An 18,642-nucleotide genomic window follows, 5' to 3' on the forward strand; every position below is an offset into this window, starting at 1 on the left:
ATATATATATATATAAAATAATTGCAAAAGAAAATGCAATTTCACGCAGGCATTAACATTAAATTGTTATAAAATATGTAAATAAGCCTAGAAACTTAACACAAGTCCAAGAATTTTTCACCAGCAAACCCTAAATCCTTCATATCAGAACATCGGTGTTCTTATCCTTTATTCTTCCTTCTACCTCCTCGCCGCCCCTGCCAGAAACCACAAACCTCTTCCAATACCAGTGCTTACTCCAAACAATCTCCATCATATGATCCAACGGCACGCCCTTCGTCTCCGGCACCAGAAAAAACACAAACGATGTCATTAGCATAACAAATCCGGCGAACAGGAAGAAAGTTGAAAATCTTAGATTGCACAGCATCTCCAGCACGCTCTGCGCCACCGCAAAAGTGCTGAGAAAGTTCACCGACACCTGAATACTCTGCCCAGCCGACCTTATCTCCAGAGGAAAGATCTCGCTGGTCACCAGCCACGCAAGCGGCCCCCATGACCACCCGTAGCTCCCCACGAAAACACAGACCATTACGAGCACCAGGTAAGCGATGGTAGTAGGCACCGAACCATGATCATGTAGCTCCGCCGCCAGAAGCCCGCCGAGCACCGCATGAGCCATAAACATCACCAGTCCGCCGGTGAGAAACAGAGGCCGCCGACCATATCTGTCCACCAACCACAGCGACGCCACAACCGTGCACGTCAAGGAGATGCATCGCGTGATCACCGCGGACATGAGGGAAGCGCTCTCCTTCTGCCCGATGGTGCGGAACATAACAGGGGCGTAGAAGTTCACGGCATTGATGCCGGTGACCTGCTGAAAGAAGGGGAGGAACAGAGCCATTACGAGATGGGGGCGGTAGTTTCTTCGAAATATGCGACGAAAGGGGCTTTCTTCCTCCGCGGCTTTGGAGGCATTGGTTACGACCGTTGCGAGGTCTTGCAGCTCCTTTTCGACGTTTTCTGTGCCGCGGATCTTTTGAAGCACGCGGCGGGCTTCTCGGAGATCGCCGCCATGTCGCTGGATTATGTTGGTGGGAGTTTCGGGGAGGAAGAGGACGCCGATGAAGAGGAGAAGGGCAGGGAAGGCGGCGAGGGAGAGGGAGATACGCCAGCCCCAGCCGGCTTTGATTTTTTGGGTTCCGTAGTTGACGAGGTTGGCGACGAGGATTCCGAAGCTGACGCAGATATCGAAGCCGCCGGTGAGGGCTCCTCGGTATTTCGGCGGCGACATCTCGGATAGGTAGAGTGGAATGGACTGCAAGTTTGAAAAAACGGAAGAAAATCAATTATATAAGATCGAATATTAAAAAAAAAGTTTTTTTTTTTTCCAATTCTTTGGCCATGATTTTTTTTTTTGGTCTAAATAATCTCCAAAAGATTTGCTATCCTTAAGTTGTCAAACATAAGGAATTCCTTGTGAATATAGTGATTTCATTTATTTCTTTTATAATTTTCTGCATTTTTCATATTAAAAAATTTTGTAGAAGCTTTTAAGTGTGCATCAAATTTGACATTTTTAAATTCTTCATTTTAATTTTGATCAATATATTAACACATTTGATAGTTACGAGTAAAGTGGGGGGTGAAGTTTCATTGTCAAGATCGTTGGGTCTTGAGAGCGCTCCTATAGGTTTTTGTTTTCTTTTCCCTTCTCTTAGGAAAACCTGTTTTTCTCTTCTTATGATAGATTACTAGTGTTTACTTTCTGTTTTTGGGGCTTTTGCCCCTTCTTGTTCTTATGAATCTTCTATCTTTACCCCCTCTTCCTTCCTCTTCTTCTCGATTTTTACTGGCCGTGCCCTGACCTTTCCCTTAACTAGAAGGGGTTGACCTCTACACATCTTTCTTCCTCTTCTTTTAATCGTTCATATAATTCTTCTTGTGATCATAAAGTTTGTTTATCTGAAAGTCAAGCTAAGGAGAGCACTCAACAGAGGCATCTGGCCTTGGTGGGATATGCACTTAGAAGGACCTACATTAATCTACTTCAAGCTATCAAACGCTTAATGTCCGAGTTTATTTTTAAATGATAAACCATTCATTTTAAATAAATGGTCTTCTGATTTCATACATGTGAAAGAAGATTTCAAAGAAGTTCTGGTTTGGGTTAAGATTCCTAATCTATTTCTATATTATTGGTTGTTGTCTGGGATCTCTTACATTGCAAGTAAATTCAGTGTGCCACTCGCTATTGATTCTCTTACAGTAAAATTTTCTTGATTAACCTTTGTTAAATTCAATATTCAAATATCTATTTATTATACTCTCCCTGATTATATTACTTTGGATATAAAAAGGAATAAAGTTTTTTTACCTGTTATATGTGAATGGAAATAGATTCCCTGTATATCCTATTCTACTTTTGCTCTTGACCCCACGTCTTGCCCAAAAATTCCTAATAGAAATTCCCCTAATGTTATTTTTTTAATATTTTCAGTAAAACTTCTTATCTTTTTGTCAGCTATATGCTTTTCTAGGTCTCTTGATCCTGTTATGTAGAATGTTATGTTAAATTTTGGGTTTTACTATGAAAGATTTATTTTGGTATTATTTGAGAGTTTCTGTTAAACATTCCAAGCTTACTATTATGGATTGTAATAAGCTTTTAGATAAACTTCATTGAGGGTTGGCTTGATAGAAGAAAAAATTCTTTTCGCGGCTGGTAGACTTAAATTAATTAGATATATTATTTGGAGTTATGCATATTATTTATTTTGATCATCTCTTCTACCAAAAGGACATACAAAGAAGATTTCTTCTCTTATTAATAATTTCCTTCATAATAATGATAGATATAAGAAGATGGATATTATCACTAAGAGTACTGTTAATTTATCTAAGCATAATGATGGTCTTGGTTTCTCCTTTCTTGACACTATTAATACTTTATGCAAAGCCAAAATTATTTGAAGGATTAATAATTATAATTCTTATCTTACTAGATGGTGTGTTGATCATCATGATTCAGTTTGGAGAAATAACTGTTCTTCAGTTTCTACTTTCTAGAAAGATATCGTTAAAATTGTTCTTAAGATCAAATTTTCTTTAACTTTTTAGGTGACTTCTTACAATCTCCACTTCTGATTCTATTTTGATCCTTAGTTTTATGGCTCCTCTTTATATGTGAAACTTGGGTATTTCATTTTTAATTGGTTCAACTACCTTAAATGTATAAAAAATTGTGAAATTATAATGGTAATTGTATTCTTACTTATAACTCTAATACTCCTCATTTAATCGATAATATATGTAATATTTCATATGGCTTAACTTGCCTTCGGAAAATCTTAAACTATTACTCCCACAAATTTGTTTATTTCTCCTTGTATGGAAAATTCATTTATCATGCTTGGAGTAAGTTGAGTTGGCTTAAAGGGAATACTATCAAATTTGTTTTTCATATGTAAAAAATTATGCATATAAGGCTTAAAACTTATCACATTCTTGTTAGTATAGCCATTCATGTTAATCCTTACTGTGTGCATTATTCTAATGAGATGGAATCTAATTTTCATATTTTCTTTGAATATCCATTTTTTCATTCTCTTATTCATGGTTGTTTTCATTTTGGTTTTTTTATTATGACAACCGTCAATTTTTTCAAGAAACTATTTTGTTAAAAGGTAATGTAATATTTATGAAAGGTTTTACTTTTTTGCTTTTTTATTATGACTAACTATATTTGGTATGAAAGAAATTGTTGAACTTTTCAAAATAATTCTAAACAAATTGAGGTTCTCATTTGTATTATTCACTGGATTGTTACTCAAGGAACAAAATATGGAAATTAAGAAAAAAAGATTCCTAATTGTATCAATTTATTTTATAATCTTGAATTAATCTTGTTGGATCTTCTTAATCATTGTTTTTTCCTCAATTTTTTCCTATGATTATTTTGATAAATTTTATACTATTTGTCGACCGCCTAATACAAGCCTTCACTTTTTATATTCGGGGCTTGGGACCCTACAATGGCAGTGTCTGATAGATAATGTTGTAAAAATTAGTAGAATAGAATATAGAATTTTAGCACTTAAGATTGTTGTTGATACTAAGATTTTTAATAGTAGTGTTTATGGTCCTCAAGTAGGTTTAAATATATGTTATAAAGAAAAAATTCTGGAATTACCTAGAAGAATTAATACAAATGATACCACTTGAAGAAGGAATTTTTATTGGAAGAGATTTAAATGGATGTTGATACTGAGGTAGAAGATTTTAGAAATACTCATGGTGGCTATGATTTTAGAGAGATTAATAAAAAAGGTAGAGTAATATTAGATTTTGTTTTAACGTATGATTTTACCATTGCCAATATTTTTTTCAAGAAAAGAGATGAGCATATTATTACTTATAAGAATGGATCTAATAAAACACAAATTGATTATTTCTTATGAGAAGAAGAGCTCGTCAAGAATGTAAGGATTTTAAGGTCATTCCAAGTGAGAATTTGAGTACTCAACATCGATTATTAGTTATGAATTTTAAGATAAAGAGTTGTAAAATAATGAATATTAGGAATCATTGTTATAGAATTAGATGAAAACGTCTAAAAGACACAAATAAAATTATTTTTATAAGTAAACTTCAAGATTTTAAGATTTGGGATGTTCATGAAGAAGCAAATTCTATATGAGATAAAGTAACAAACACTATTAAACAAGCAAAAGATATACTTGGAGAATCAAAAGGAGTATTTGGAGAATCAAAAAGAAAATTTTCTAAATAAAAATAGTTGGTGGTGGAATAATAATGGGCAAAAAAAGATAATATATAAGAAGTTTTGTAATAAAAATTGGTTTAAATATAAAAGTTTAGAGAATTGGGAAAAATATAAAATGGCTTCTAGGGATTCTATGAGAATAATTTTTTAGGCTAAAAATTAAACATTTAGTGATCTTTACAATAGATTAGATACTAAAGAGAATGAAAATTATATGTTTAAACAAGCCAAACAAAAAGAAAAAAAATTAAAGATTTAACTCAAGTAAAGTGTATTAAAGATGAAAATAAAAAAGTGTTTTTCTTAGGAAAAGATATTCAACATAGGTGGGTAAGTTATTTTTATAAACTTTTCAATGAAGTTTCTTAAAATTTAATCGACCTTATTGATTTTATTATCATTAATAATAATAAAATGTTTCATTGTTACCGTTGCATTATTAAAAAAGAAGTTGAGGAAGCTTTAAACAAACTAAAGGGTGAAAAATTTGTGTGACCTGATGATATCCCAATTGAAGTGTGAAAATAATTAGGAGATTTGGGAGTTTCTTAGCTTATTACACTTTTTAATGTTATTTTAAAAATGAAAAAGATGTCTGAACAGTGGAGGAAGACTATTTTGGTCTCCTTTTTAAAGAATAAAGGAGTGTTGATCGACCTTATTGATTTTAGTATCATTAATAATAATAAAATGTTTCATTGTTACCGTCGAAGTTGAGGAAGATTTAAACAAAATAAAGGGTAAAAAATTTGTATGACCTGATGATATCCCAGTTAAAGTGTGAAAATAATTAGGAGATTTGAGAGTTTCTTAGCTTATTAAATTTTTTAATGTTATTTTAAAAATGAAAAAAGATGTCTGAATAGTGGAGGAAGACTATTTTGGTCTCATTTTTAAAGAATAAAGGAGTTTCTTAGCAAGAGTGTGCAAATTATAGAAGAATAAAATTGATGTATAATGCTTTAAAATTATGGGAAAAGGTAATGGAACATAGGTTAAGATGTATTACAAAGATTTCTCATAATAAGTTTGGATTTATGTCGATTATGTCTACTATGGAAGTTATATATTTATTGAGAGGTTTGATGAAGAAGTACACAGAGAATAAGGAGGATCTACATATGATTTTATTGATTTAGAAAAAGCTTACGATAAGGTTCCAAGAGAAATCCTTTAGATATTTCTAGTGAAGAAAAGTGTTGATATGACTTTTATTCAAGTCATTAAGGATATGCATAATATAGTGGTTACTCGTCTTTGAATAGAAGGCGGATTGACCAAATATTTTCCTATTTATGTTGGATTACATCAAGGATCGACTTTAAGCCCATATCCTTTTGCTTTAGTTATGGATGCTTTTACCGGACATTTACAGCGGACATTTACAGGAGGATGTGGATGTACCTTGGTGTATGCATTTCGCTGATGATATCCTTCTCTGGATAAGGCGTAAGAGTTCGAGAAAAAAAGTTGAGTTATGGAGGTCTACATTAGAGTCTAAAAGCCTTGATTTGAGTAGGACTAAAACTAAATACATGAAATGTAATTTTAGTAGTGTTAATTATAGTGGCAGAGTTGTAACTATGGGTGATCAAATTATTAAAAGGTTTGATTGTTTTAGATATCTCGGGTCTATTTTTGAAAGTGATGGTGATATAGATCAGGATGTTATTAGTAGAATTCAAGCCGGTATGTTGAAGAGGAGGAATGCATCGAGCCTATTGTGTGATTGAAATGTACCACTTAGTCTGAAAGAAAAAATTTATAAGATGGTGGTAAAACTTGCAATGCTCTCTAATGCAGAATGTTGACCTTTAAAAGAGAAGCATAAAACCAACTCAAGTGTTGCCGAGATGAGGAAGTTTAAGTGGATGAGTGGCTTTACATTTAGAGATAAAATGCAAAATGAATATATCTGTGATAGGGTTTGTGTAGCTCCAGTGGCAGACAAAATTTGAGAGAGTCATCTTATATGGTTTGATCACATTAAGCGTCAACCATCTGATGATACAATTAGGAGCGTGGATGTTTTCGATTTTACTTATGTTAAGAAAGGCATAGATTTACCATGAAAGACTTGGGCATATTATATAGAAATTATCTTAATTTATTAGAATTAAATGAAAATACGACACTCAATAGGACACAATGGAGAAAAAGGACTCAATTAACCAACCCAACTTAGTGGGATAAAAGCTTCTTGTTATTGTTGTTATTGTTGTTGATTATTTTTAGTCCTTTTACTCGTGAAATTTTCATAATTTTTGGATTGGATATTCTTTTTTGTTATGTCTATTTATAGAGGTTTTCCTTAAAAAAAATTATATAATTGAAGCTATTTTGCTTAACCTTAGTACATAAGAATGTATCTTCACTTCATTTTACTTTCATTTTGAGCCTTACATTAAAATTCAATCGTACTTTTGAATACTTTGGATCTTTGATTTATATTATGCATAGTTTTTTGTTGGAATTTTAATGTTTATGTGTAGGTCATGTATGCATGTGCTCTTGGTTCTTTTCCTATCCCTCTTATGATTCTTTGTTTGGTATTTGTATATAAGGAACTGAGCTTAATTTTTAGTTCTCCTTATTTTATTTTGTTTCTATAGCTTTGTATTAAATTCATTGATTTTTATGAATATTCTAGGTTATTTGACTTGGATTATTAATTATTCTTGGATGAATTTCAATATTTCTTAGAATGTGTTTTATATGTTTTTCATTTCCTGTTGTTATTTTGAATTGCTTTTGCAAGTTCTTCTATATGTGTTGGTTTTTTGTTTGTTCTTACTTGGACTTTCTATAATGTTGTGTTGACGGCTATGGTTTAAATTTTAAGGCTGAAATTCATGTGTTCTTCTTTCTTCTATTATCATGATCCAACTGTTAGATGTTGGAGATTGTTGTATTTTAACTGGTGGTTATTTATTATTAGGATGCTGTTTATGTTGGTGGTTGTTGCTCAGTTTGAAGAGGGAATATTTCCTTAACTTTAGTATGTATTTGTAGACATTTTCTTATCTTAGTATATATGAGCAGATCTTCTCTTGACATGTTTTCTTCTTGGTTCATTTTCTTTATGCAACTTTTTCCTTGAAATCTTTATTGATAATTTAGATATTGCATTTGATGGTCTGGCTTAGTGGGTTTGTTGACTGGTGTTTTGAGCTATGATGTACCCAAACTTTATATTGAGTCTCAACCCTTTTTAGGAGATCTATCTTAGCATCCCTATTCTTCTTTGGAATTTGTTACAATGTTGGTTTATTATTTATTTGCATCTATTATTTGGATGGAATTTAGTTGTCACTTTGATATTTTGTTTCTATCATTTAATAAGTGCATCTTTTTAGGGATTTCTTCTTATTTTCTTATTCTTACTATAAGTTTTGTTTAAATGCTTTCATTCTTTTCTGGATTCTTGGATGAAGATACTTGCTTAGTTTGTTTAGTTTACTTAAGCTCACTTGTTAGGATTATAATTTTTCCTTAGTTTGATTAGCCTCCTTTTTTTTGTATTTGCTTGATACTAACAGAAATCTTATGCTATTATTAGCTCTTTTGAGTTACTGAGGATCTCCTGCCATTTTTGGCTCTCTAACTCTTTGTTAGAGATGTGCAGTTATCTTTTGAATTCTACATATATGTTTCAGTTGGAGCCCCTCTATATTGGATCTTAATGTTGGGGATCTTCTACAGTTTGGATTATTTTCTTATGGTTCAGTTGGAATTCGTCTTGATATTATTGTTTGCACTTGTTAGTTTCAATCTAGTTTTAATAGAGCATTCCTAGTTTTTTGGCTATGTTTGATATGGATTAGTAGACTTTTATTGGATATTCTGAGTTATTTAGTCTTTTGTTTATTTTTTATAGTATGTTTGTTATGGGTTCTTATAACTTTTAGTTTTCATTCAACCTTTTTTAAGTCCTTTATGTATAGTGTCTTTTTTGTATCCTTTTTTTCAGTAATAAAGGAGGACATGGGCCTTAATTTCCCTAAATAAAATGCATATGGCAGCTCTTTCTATTTTTGTTCAAACATGCCATACATACATATTTAATGGTGTTAAGTCACAAAAAAGTTTTACCTCCCAAGAATTAAGAAAGAACAAATCACAAGGGAACTAAAGTACAGATATAAATTTAAAAATTTAAATAGATTTCACACAACTCTTATGTATTTATATATCTCATACCTAAACTTTCATATATATATATATATATATATACATAGCATTGTTTGATAAAAGTAAGCAAATAAATAGTGTTGCATCCCAAAAATTTTGCGGTCATATAATAAAAATTTTATAATAAAAATTTTGATGTTCTAATTTCACACAAATTATACAGATAAACAAGATAAAGATCAAGCACATGAGATTAAAATTTTCTATATGAAAAATCAAAAGGGAATATTTTTTTCCTATCTTCTGAAGAGAATATAAAATAATTACAAGGGTGTAGATTATCAGCATGGCTTTCTACCAGGATAGTGGAAAATGTGTATAAGAAATAGTTTCAAACGTAGTTTGATAGGATGATATTGGTTGGTGGTTAATCAGCAGTGGTACAATGACTATAGTTGGGTGGCGATGATTTGACATTAACAATCATATCCAATTACTATGGACTGGTGGCGACATTCTAACAACAACATTGGAGGTATGACGATGATCAAGGGGCGACAATTTTTTTTTTTTTAGGGGTAGCAATGATTTGATTATTGTGGATGGGTGGTGGTCAAACAATACTTGTCCAATAACAGCAATCAAACTATGATAGTTCAATAGTGGTGGTTAGGCACTAAAAGTCTAAAAATAGTGGTTATGTAGAAGCAGTTAAACTCAAAAATCCTTCATGCATCTAAGCTTTATCCAATCTCCAATCAAGGCATTCTCTTATATAGATATATGCGGTCTATTTAATTGTAATTGGAGTGACATTCCTTATAAATACTACTAAAATTTTAACCTTACATCAGATGGCCCATAGTGATCCCCATAATAAAAAAAAAATATTTTTTTTAAAAATGTTTAAGTGCATTGATAATGTTGAAATTAAACAATTTTGACTAATTTGATTCATCACGTTAGATGTTTGACTTAGATATAAACAAGAAAAATTTGAATATCACAGGCCTTTGGATGACCTCTCTATAAATTTGTCTTGAACTTTTCTCGTATGGCTCGAGGATATTATAGAATTTTTGTTCTAGTTGATCACTTCTCAAAGAAAATCAATTCCTTACAATGTTCAAAAACAAATGATGCCCCCCACATTGCAAAATTTTTCATTAAAAAAATTTTATGTTTACATAGCCTATCTTCAACCACTATGTTTGACTTTGATGTTTAGTTTATTTTTTTTATTTTTGAAAGACACATTTGAAGTTATTAGGCTCTAAATTAAAATTTGTAACTGTCATTCATTCTCAAACTAATGATCAATATAAGGTAGTTAATCAAACTTTAGGAAATCTATTGAGGTGTCTCATAGGAAAAATTTTAGAAAATTAAAGCTTGTATCTACTAACCTCTGAATTCGCATATAATAATCTTTTTTTTAAGTACAAAAATTTCAAGTAGTATATGGTAAAAACCCTAGACAACCTATTGATGTAGCCAACCTCCCATCTCATCCATTCTTTGATTTGTTATTTTTATTTGCAAACAATTCTGAAAGTCTTTATGTTACTATATGAAAGTAAATTAATTCAAGTAATAAAAATATCCTTCTAAATCAAATCATAATAACACTATATCCAACAATAAAAATGTGAATATGCTTTGATCCACATTCTCTCTAAGTGATATCACACCATAAAGTTAAGAAAATAGCAAGCAAGAGCTTGTAGGAAGTTTAAAATACTTAAAATAGTTGGATATAGTGCCTACCATCTTGATTTTCTTACTGATATGCCAACTCACCATTTTATTGATGTTGAAGATAATCAATTATAAGAACCAGTTAGCAAACCTCTACTTATTCAATCTAAGTTTTAGGATGATACATAGTTCACAACTTGCAGAATCCCTTTTTTTCCGAGTTTTACAAAATTATCATTAAGGAAAAAAACCATTTATTTTGCTATCAAGCATCATGTTCTAATTCATTGGAAAATAAATCCACCTTTAGAGGACATATAGTTGGCTCACACAAATTTGTAGAATCTAGCTCCTATTTAATAAATGAGTTCTTGGATTTCAACTCTATAGAGCTGAGTTAAATTAATCATAGAGGAGTTAATGTAGCAAATCATGTGAATTAAGAAAAAAAAGCCAAAAGATTGGCTATAAATACCCAAGAAAAAATTCATACAAAGCATATTATAACAGTTGAATAAAAAAGAAATAATTAAATTTTGGGTTTTGTTATTTAAATTTAAATTTTCAAAATTTCAAATTTGGAGGTTTATATTGGTTGGATATGATAAGAAAAAAAATCAATTCACAAAGTTCGTTTACACATTCCTCAATTAATCGCTCTCAATTAACAATCTCCTTCCTTTCTGTAAAAAGTTTTTTTTTTTTTTTTTTTGAATTTTGTCATTGTAATACCTATAAATGTAGTTAGTGTCTAATGAGTTGTAGATATTAGATAGAAAAAAAATTGAGGGAAAATTTTCTCTTTAATTAGTTTGGTGCTTAGCGGCTCAAGCTTATCTTTATTACGTAAAATTAGATAGTTATATTCATTATATTTTTTATTTTTATTTGATATTATCGTAATTCATATCATCAAACTTATTAACGTCCTCTCAACATACCTAAAATCCCAAAATCACTCATATAAATTTTTATCCATTTACAAAATCATTAACCACTTTCTTATGTATATATTCTAATTTAGTCCAAACTAGCTTAATTTATACTAATATAAGCAGTTAAATCTCCATAAAAACAAAGTCCTAAAACATTCTATAAAAAATTATATATCTCATCTTTAAATGCTAAACTAAATATTCAAAGCCTATACTAGCCTTCATTCTCATCAAAAGGTCACCCACAACCACAATGCCTTTATCACAAATTAAACCTTTTGATGTTTTTCTCTTCTCATATGTATGTTAGCACGATTGAAACCTTATCATGATAATTTTGGGGTCTATGAATGTTGTAATTTTATCTTGGCTCTTTATCTATGTTAAAAAGGGTCATGAATAATTTTTTAAAAAAATTTTCTTCTTCTTGGGTTGTTAGTGTGGGATGCCACCCCAAACCTTAACCTACAACAAAAGATGTAGAAAAAAAATTTCAATGATTTTTCAACATATATAAGATTATGTATCCTTTAATAATCTTGAACTTTTGTGAAAGAAAAAAAAAATCACTATTGATTTTTGACTTATCTAAAATTATGTTTTAATGTGTTGATGATATTAAGATGTATAAATTAAGTCAAGAGAAATGTGCCAAGTTTTTTTAACATGTCTAAGATTTTTGTACTAGAGTGTTACTAAAAAAGATCTACTGAGAATTATTAACTCATTCAAATTTATGTAAAGTGTTGCTGATGTTAACATTTGTGAATAAGGTAAAGAGAATTTTATAAAAAATTGGTTCATCCAAAGTCGTCGGCTAAACTCTTAGATAAGAATGTTAACCTATTAAAAAAATATCAAGGGTAATTTTCCAAGACTTTTAAACCAATATATTGTTATACATTAAGGTATTACCGAATAATATTAATTTGTGTGAATGAGGACAAGAAAATTCATGAAAATTTCTTATTCATCCAGGATTATATATAAGAGTGTTACTAAATGATATTAACTCTAGTGGAAGAGATCAATAGGAATTTAATAATAGTTTTTTATTTATTCGAGGTTAATGTTAGAATATTACTTGATAATACTAATTGACATAAAAAATGTCAAGTTCATATGACCATTTTTTTAATTATTCAAATTTTTTATCAAAGTATCATTCATTAACATTAAATTTAAAAAAAATATGGAAAAAAAATTGCCAAAAAATTGTTTCATATTCAAAATTATAGGCGAATGTATTACTTAGTGACATTGATTTTTGAAGTAGATGTTGAACCAAATTGACCTCGGATAGAGGTAGAACCAAGTTACATTCGGAGTAAAAAACTACCTACTCCAAAATTTGGATTTCTCTATATAAGTTGTGAAATACAATAAATTTTTTATTAGGTATTTTAGTTAATTTGCGTACTTAAAAATAAGCATTTGGTGATTTTCCCAACATAAAAAATCAAGCTGGTTCCACCTCTACCCTCGGATCCATCATGAACTTAATGAAATGCAATGAAGTTATCATGTTTCTTGAAATAAAGATAGGGTTGGTTACTTTATAAATATGATTAACTGTTCAAAGTTATATTATAGTCATGTTAAAGAAATTAGAGCTCAAAAAATTTTAAGAAAAAAAATTGATAATTATAATTTTGATAAAATAATAAAATAAATTGATAATATAAGGCAAAATCTCGCAATGAAAATAAAAGATAAAGAGATGGTGTGCTATGAGTTACTAAGAATTGATGTGAAAAGTTTCTATATTTTAGGTTCATGAACCTTTTTGTTCTTTTCAACCCTTGTCCTTGAATATTCTTGGAGTAATGATATGTATGACACTATAAATGTCGTCTCAAAAGGGTGAGTACTCATTGCATTGGAGTTTATTTTTGTTAGGCTTTAGACTACTTTGAACCAAGTCTCCAATAAAGATAGGTCAAGGTTTAACTCATTAGTTAAAATGGTAGGAAACACTTTATTGATTGAGGGCAACCTTGAGTAGGGTGACATTGGAGATTTTGTTGATAAAGTATAAGTTATATGAAATTTTTTTCATTGCTACAAGGGTTGAAGGTCTAAACTACAATGGCTTAGAAAATAAATCTTGATTAAGATGATAGTTTTTATACCAAAGCATAGGTTATAGGGCATATAATCTATTTCAGCTTATGCAGGGGTGGTAGGCCCCGAAAAAAATGATGAAGCTCTTTAGTTTCTTGTTAGTTAACCTTCATGAGGTATATTTATAATTTCTTTAATGTAGTTTAATTAAATCCTCGATCAATCAATCTATCTATTAACAGTATAATAGAATATTGTTATATGCAGGTGTTGAATGTGTTATAATTAAAAGGATGTGAGAAAATTCATTGTTTTGATTTTCATTATCAGTAATAATCGTTATACAATGATTGAAATGATAAATTATGCTTTTCCAAACAATTTTCTTAATGTTAGTCTTCGTCATCATAAGTGGTTTACTTCCACTTATTTATAAAATTAATCAACAATTAGGATGATAAACTTTCATTACCAAGTGGCCAATAAAAATGGTTGAATAATGTTTATCCTCTGCAAGGTGAAGGCTTAGGAACTTTGAAAAAGCAAGAACTTAAAAAATGATGCATGAGTAAGGTTACAATATTGATAACAATTATTACATTTTTGTATAAAACCTAGTATGTATTACATTATAGTGGAATAATAAAATTTATATTTCATGATCATGAGAGTCGGTGTTTTTCCTCAGAAGTGTTATTCTCAAATTCTGCTTATAGTGCCATATAATTTAATTCTGATAGTGGGAGGCATTTGAAATATGGTTCCACAATGCTTATGTATGTAATTCAACTCCTATTATAGTAAAGCTTGTAGCTTCTCTTCAAAAGTGAATGGTAACAACTACATTGTATAATATTGTCCTATTTTGTAGGATGTAAAAGACAAAATTAACCTGATATGGTTCTCTTAACTTGTTAGTGAATTATATTTTCTGAGCGCCTTAGATGCTAAGAAAGTATATATGCTCACTTATGTTGTCTCTAGAAGAGAACTCTATTTATCAAAATAACAGGCTTAGAGGGACATCAGTTTGGGCGTTTAAAACACTCCCAATAAATATGGATAATCTAAATTGTCTCGATACAAATGAGAAGTGAATTTACCAAGCTAATGCATGTGCCAACTACGAACTAATGTGTTAAAATTTTCCTCAACTTGGGAAGCCCAAGTGGAGTGCTTGAGCAAACTATCAAGTTTTTGACTCGACAGCCAGTGACAAGCCCTAGCCCTGTTATGAGGGTCTCATGCTCAATGACATTACTAGTTGAAAATAAAATTTAAGTGGAGTCCATACTCAGTGATATCCTATTATGAGAGATAAATAAGACCCTTGCCCAACCTTAATGCTTCTTGATGCTCCCTCAACATTTAATGTTCTCTGTGATAATAAGGGAAGAAAAATAGTTGGCATAATAGATATAAGTTTAGTGCATTCATCCACAACAAATCTATTTATACTTGTGATTTGATATATCATTTGGGAAAGGGCTGTTGTTGCGCTCCCTTAATTATATTTATTTTTCAACCTAGGTAAATAAATATGTACATTTTGTTATAAAAGACTTTCTCTATTTTAATTAGGGCTTAATTAAAGGGCTAAACTTAAGAATATATATATCATATAACAAAAAAAATTAGGTTAGATCTATCATTAAGTTGATTGAATTTAACAATTAACATTATAGTAAATTTCTTGAATTACATCATTTTTTTTCCAAAAAAATTAAAAAAAAAATCATTTTATCATTTAAGATAAATAAACAAAATATTACAAAATTTAAAACATATTTTACATGTAAAAAGAAATCAAATGAGTTTGCGCTCACTGAATTTTTGGCGGGGACAAAAATCCCTGTTTTAGTATTCTTGCATTTTTGGCAATTAAAAAAAATAAATAATAAAGTTGTAAATACCACCAAAGGAGATTTGCTATATATCATTAAATTTTTACTATTTTAATTTTTATATTTATTTCTATAAAATCTTAATTTCTCTATCATATACTAATATTAAAAATAATAATTTTTAAAAAAATACTTTTTATGTGTATGCTTGGTGGTGCATAACTACTTATTTCCCTTGCACTTATCTATACATACATACAGTTTTAGAAATTAAAGTAATAATATTTTTAATATGATATGAAAATTTTGGATGATATTAATTTAAAAAAGTTAATGTTCGGGTATTAGATAAAGAGATGAAGTCGTCTTCGTCTTCGTCTTCGGTTACTGACTGAAAATTTTATCTCTTAACGAAGAGGTTCTACATTTTTAAGCAGAATTTATATCGGATTTATGCTAAATCATGTGAAACGACAAAATATGCATACGTAAATCCCAAAGATTCTTAAATTCTATTGTTTTCCCCATTTTGCCTTAAATCCGGGATTTAATAAATTACATTGGATGAGGGATTTATGGGATTTGGAGAAATTAAAGCTTGGGGGATGATAAATCTTATTAAGGTTGTCTTTCTCCAAATTTATTTGGATTTACTTATTAGCAGGCTAAATATTTTTTTTCAAGATTTAACCCTTTCATTATTTCATAAATTCAGATTTATAAGATTTAAAAAAATCTATTTAAACTAAATCCTACTCGCAACCAAACAATCCCTTAGTATGTGTCATATAAATGCTAGTGTCCTAGTGTCCCGCCAGTCGTGGCTTCTTGGTAGAGCAGTCTCTTCAAAGGTCGTAAGTCCCCCTTAGGTCGCGGGTTCGAATCCCTCTCTAGTCAGTTTGTTGTAGTAAGGGCGGTACTCGAATAGTTAGGCACATTCAGATAATAGCGTCTGACAATTCTTACTTTTTATATATATATATATATATATAGCCTTGAGAAAAAGGAAATCCTAATCAGTAAGATTTTCATGCGGTCAGCTGAAGAATAGACCAAGATGCCCATTCTTTCCGATTTATCAAATATAAAAAATGAATCTCTTAATTTATTTATCTAGAACAATTAAGCGAAATGAATTATAAATATACCCACATCAGGTTGAATCTTAAACCTCTTAATTGAAGACTAAATTCCCAACCAGCACATTAGGGCAGCGTTTGGGGAGAAATTATTGCGTACGGACACCGCACCGCATGTATCTCTGCATGCGGTGTCCGATCCTGACCGTAGATCACGGTGATCTACGGTCAGGATATATTTCAGTTTTAAAAAAAAAATTTAGGTGTGACCCACCGAAATACATCCTGATCTTAGATCACCTGATTTACGGTCAGGATCGGCGGTGTCCGTCCGTATGGAATAATTTTTCGTGTTTGGGTGCATCACCCATTTATGTCATGTCAAACAGGATTTATTAAATTTAAAGTTATCAAATTCATTCCGATCGAGAAAAATTTTAAAGCCACACTCGTAAATTCGACTGTGACTCGAATTAAATAAATACGGATTTACATCATGAAGAAGATAAAACACGAAGAAAAACAGACAGAGCGCGATGAAATTCAGTTTAATGAAGTGTAATGTTTAAGTTTCAGGGTTTTTTGTGTTTGTGTGGATTTAAGATAAATTCTTTGCTAAATTCATCTATCAATAATCTACTGAACACTCCCAAGGATAAAAAAAAAAATTATATTGATTTAAAAGCCGATAAATAAAACAAAATCGGCTGCACAAGTTCGAACAGTTCACTGACCTGATTGGTGAAACCGATGCCAGATCCAAGCAAAATCCGTGCCAAGATAAGCATCTGCACATTCATCGCAGCTCCTCCGACCGCCGAACCGACCAGAAACAGGGCACCTCCGGCGAGCATCGACGCCCGGCGGCCGTATCTCTCTGTAATCCGCGAGGCAAATAGGGATGCCAATAGACCGGCGATGTAGAGCGAGGACGTGAAAGTCGTCAGAATCTCGCTATTGAATTTGCAGTAATTGCTGACGTGCTTGTCCGTCTGCATCTGATGATACACATGGGGGAAGAACCGTTTCAGAAATGAGGCCGTCGCCGTCACTCCGCCTGTCAAAACTCGTCAATCGGATTCAATTGAAGAAGATAATAGGGCAAATTAAATTCGCTGAGATGTTGGGTGTACCCGATATTCCGATGTCGTAGCCGAAGAGGATCCCTCCGAAGGCCGCTACAATGGAGGACAGGACAACGAAGGAAGTCACATTTCCTTCGAAGGCTTCCGGCCGGCGGTCGGGTTTGCCGTTAGTGACAAGTTTCGCCGGAGGGGGAGAAGAAGAAGAGTCGTTTATCGCCATTGGATGGTATGGATTTCTCCTGACTTTCGGAATGAGTTTTTACCTTGCTTTTATAAGATTTGCAGAGTGAAGACTTCTTCCCAGCCGGTTTGAAAAAAAAAAACAGATACGGAAAAATTTATGCAAACAAATCATCTTTTTTTTTTTTTTTTTTTTTTTTTTTTGGTAATAAAAAAGAAATTTGAGTTTAAGAAATCTTAAAGAAAAACCAACTTTTTTTTGAAGGCCTATTTTTGGTACTTTGGATATCTACATATTTTTTGTTGGATTGGATAACTATCTCCAATTATATTTAGATAATTTGAAGAGAGAAAATATGTTGATATAAATTATTTATACAAACTGTAAAATCTTTTGGCATTCCGAATTAGTATGATATGGTATATCAAAAATATGAAATTTAATGAGTCTCTCTTATGAGTACCAAATGATAGTGTGTCGGGATAGTGAAAAGACGGAAATGTCAAGCGTCGTTTCCTCCTGTGGAAGCTCGGAGTCAATGGAGCGGAGGCACAGCCGAACGAATGAATAGAGATATTTAATCTGATGGGCAGTCGTTCATGGCCAACTCCCTTAGTTGATTTCGGAAATCTTAATAAAGATGGCCAAAAGGCACCCAACGAAACATCTTTCTTGTCCTCTTAGAAAGCTCTTTGCCCAAAGAGATTTGTCTGTCAGATTATGGTGATACACCCTCTGCCTAACAACTCAAGTTCACCCTAACAACAGTAGGGTCTTTACTCAGGATTCCATTGAGAAGTTTGGTCGATGACCTTTCAGTCGACTGAATGTATGTTGGCCGATCAAAGACTTTCAACCAATCGAATGACAAGATTAACGAGTCATTAAATGTCTCT

General features: G+C 31.3%; 1 protein-coding gene across 1 annotated transcript; it reads right to left on the minus strand.

Moving 5' to 3' along the window:
- Nucleotides 1-48: 48 nt before the first annotated feature.
- Nucleotides 49-17,836, minus strand: LOC110031394 (hexose carrier protein HEX6-like). Its single transcript, XM_020734567.1, has 3 exons — nucleotides 17,614-17,836; nucleotides 17,215-17,537; nucleotides 49-1,261 (listed from the first exon to the last, which is right to left on the minus strand). The coding sequence occupies exons 1-3, from the start codon at nucleotides 17,783-17,785 to the stop codon at nucleotides 140-142; spliced, it is 1,617 nt and encodes a 538-aa protein (XP_020590226.1). The 5' UTR covers nucleotides 17,786-17,836; the 3' UTR covers nucleotides 49-139.
- Between the last annotated feature and the right edge of the window lie 806 nt (nucleotides 17,837-18,642).

This window comes from Phalaenopsis equestris, unplaced genomic scaffold (assembly GCF_001263595.1).
Source record: "Phalaenopsis equestris unplaced genomic scaffold, ASM126359v1 Scaffold000804, whole genome shotgun sequence".
NCBI classification, from domain to species: domain Eukaryota; kingdom Viridiplantae; phylum Streptophyta; class Magnoliopsida; order Asparagales; family Orchidaceae; genus Phalaenopsis; species Phalaenopsis equestris.

Coding starts and splice junctions, on each gene's coding strand:
- LOC110031394 (XM_020734567.1), bottom strand. CDS start 17,785: ATGGCGATAAACGACTCTTCTTCTTCTCCCCCTCCGGCGAAACTTGTC. Junction 17,538..17,613: donor CTACGACATCGGAATATCGG/GTACACCCAACA, acceptor GAGTTTTGACAG/GCGGAGTGACGGCGACGGCC. Junction 1,262..17,214: donor GCATCGGTTTCACCAATCAG/GTCAGTGAACTG, acceptor TCAAACTTGCAG/TCCATTCCACTCTACCTATC.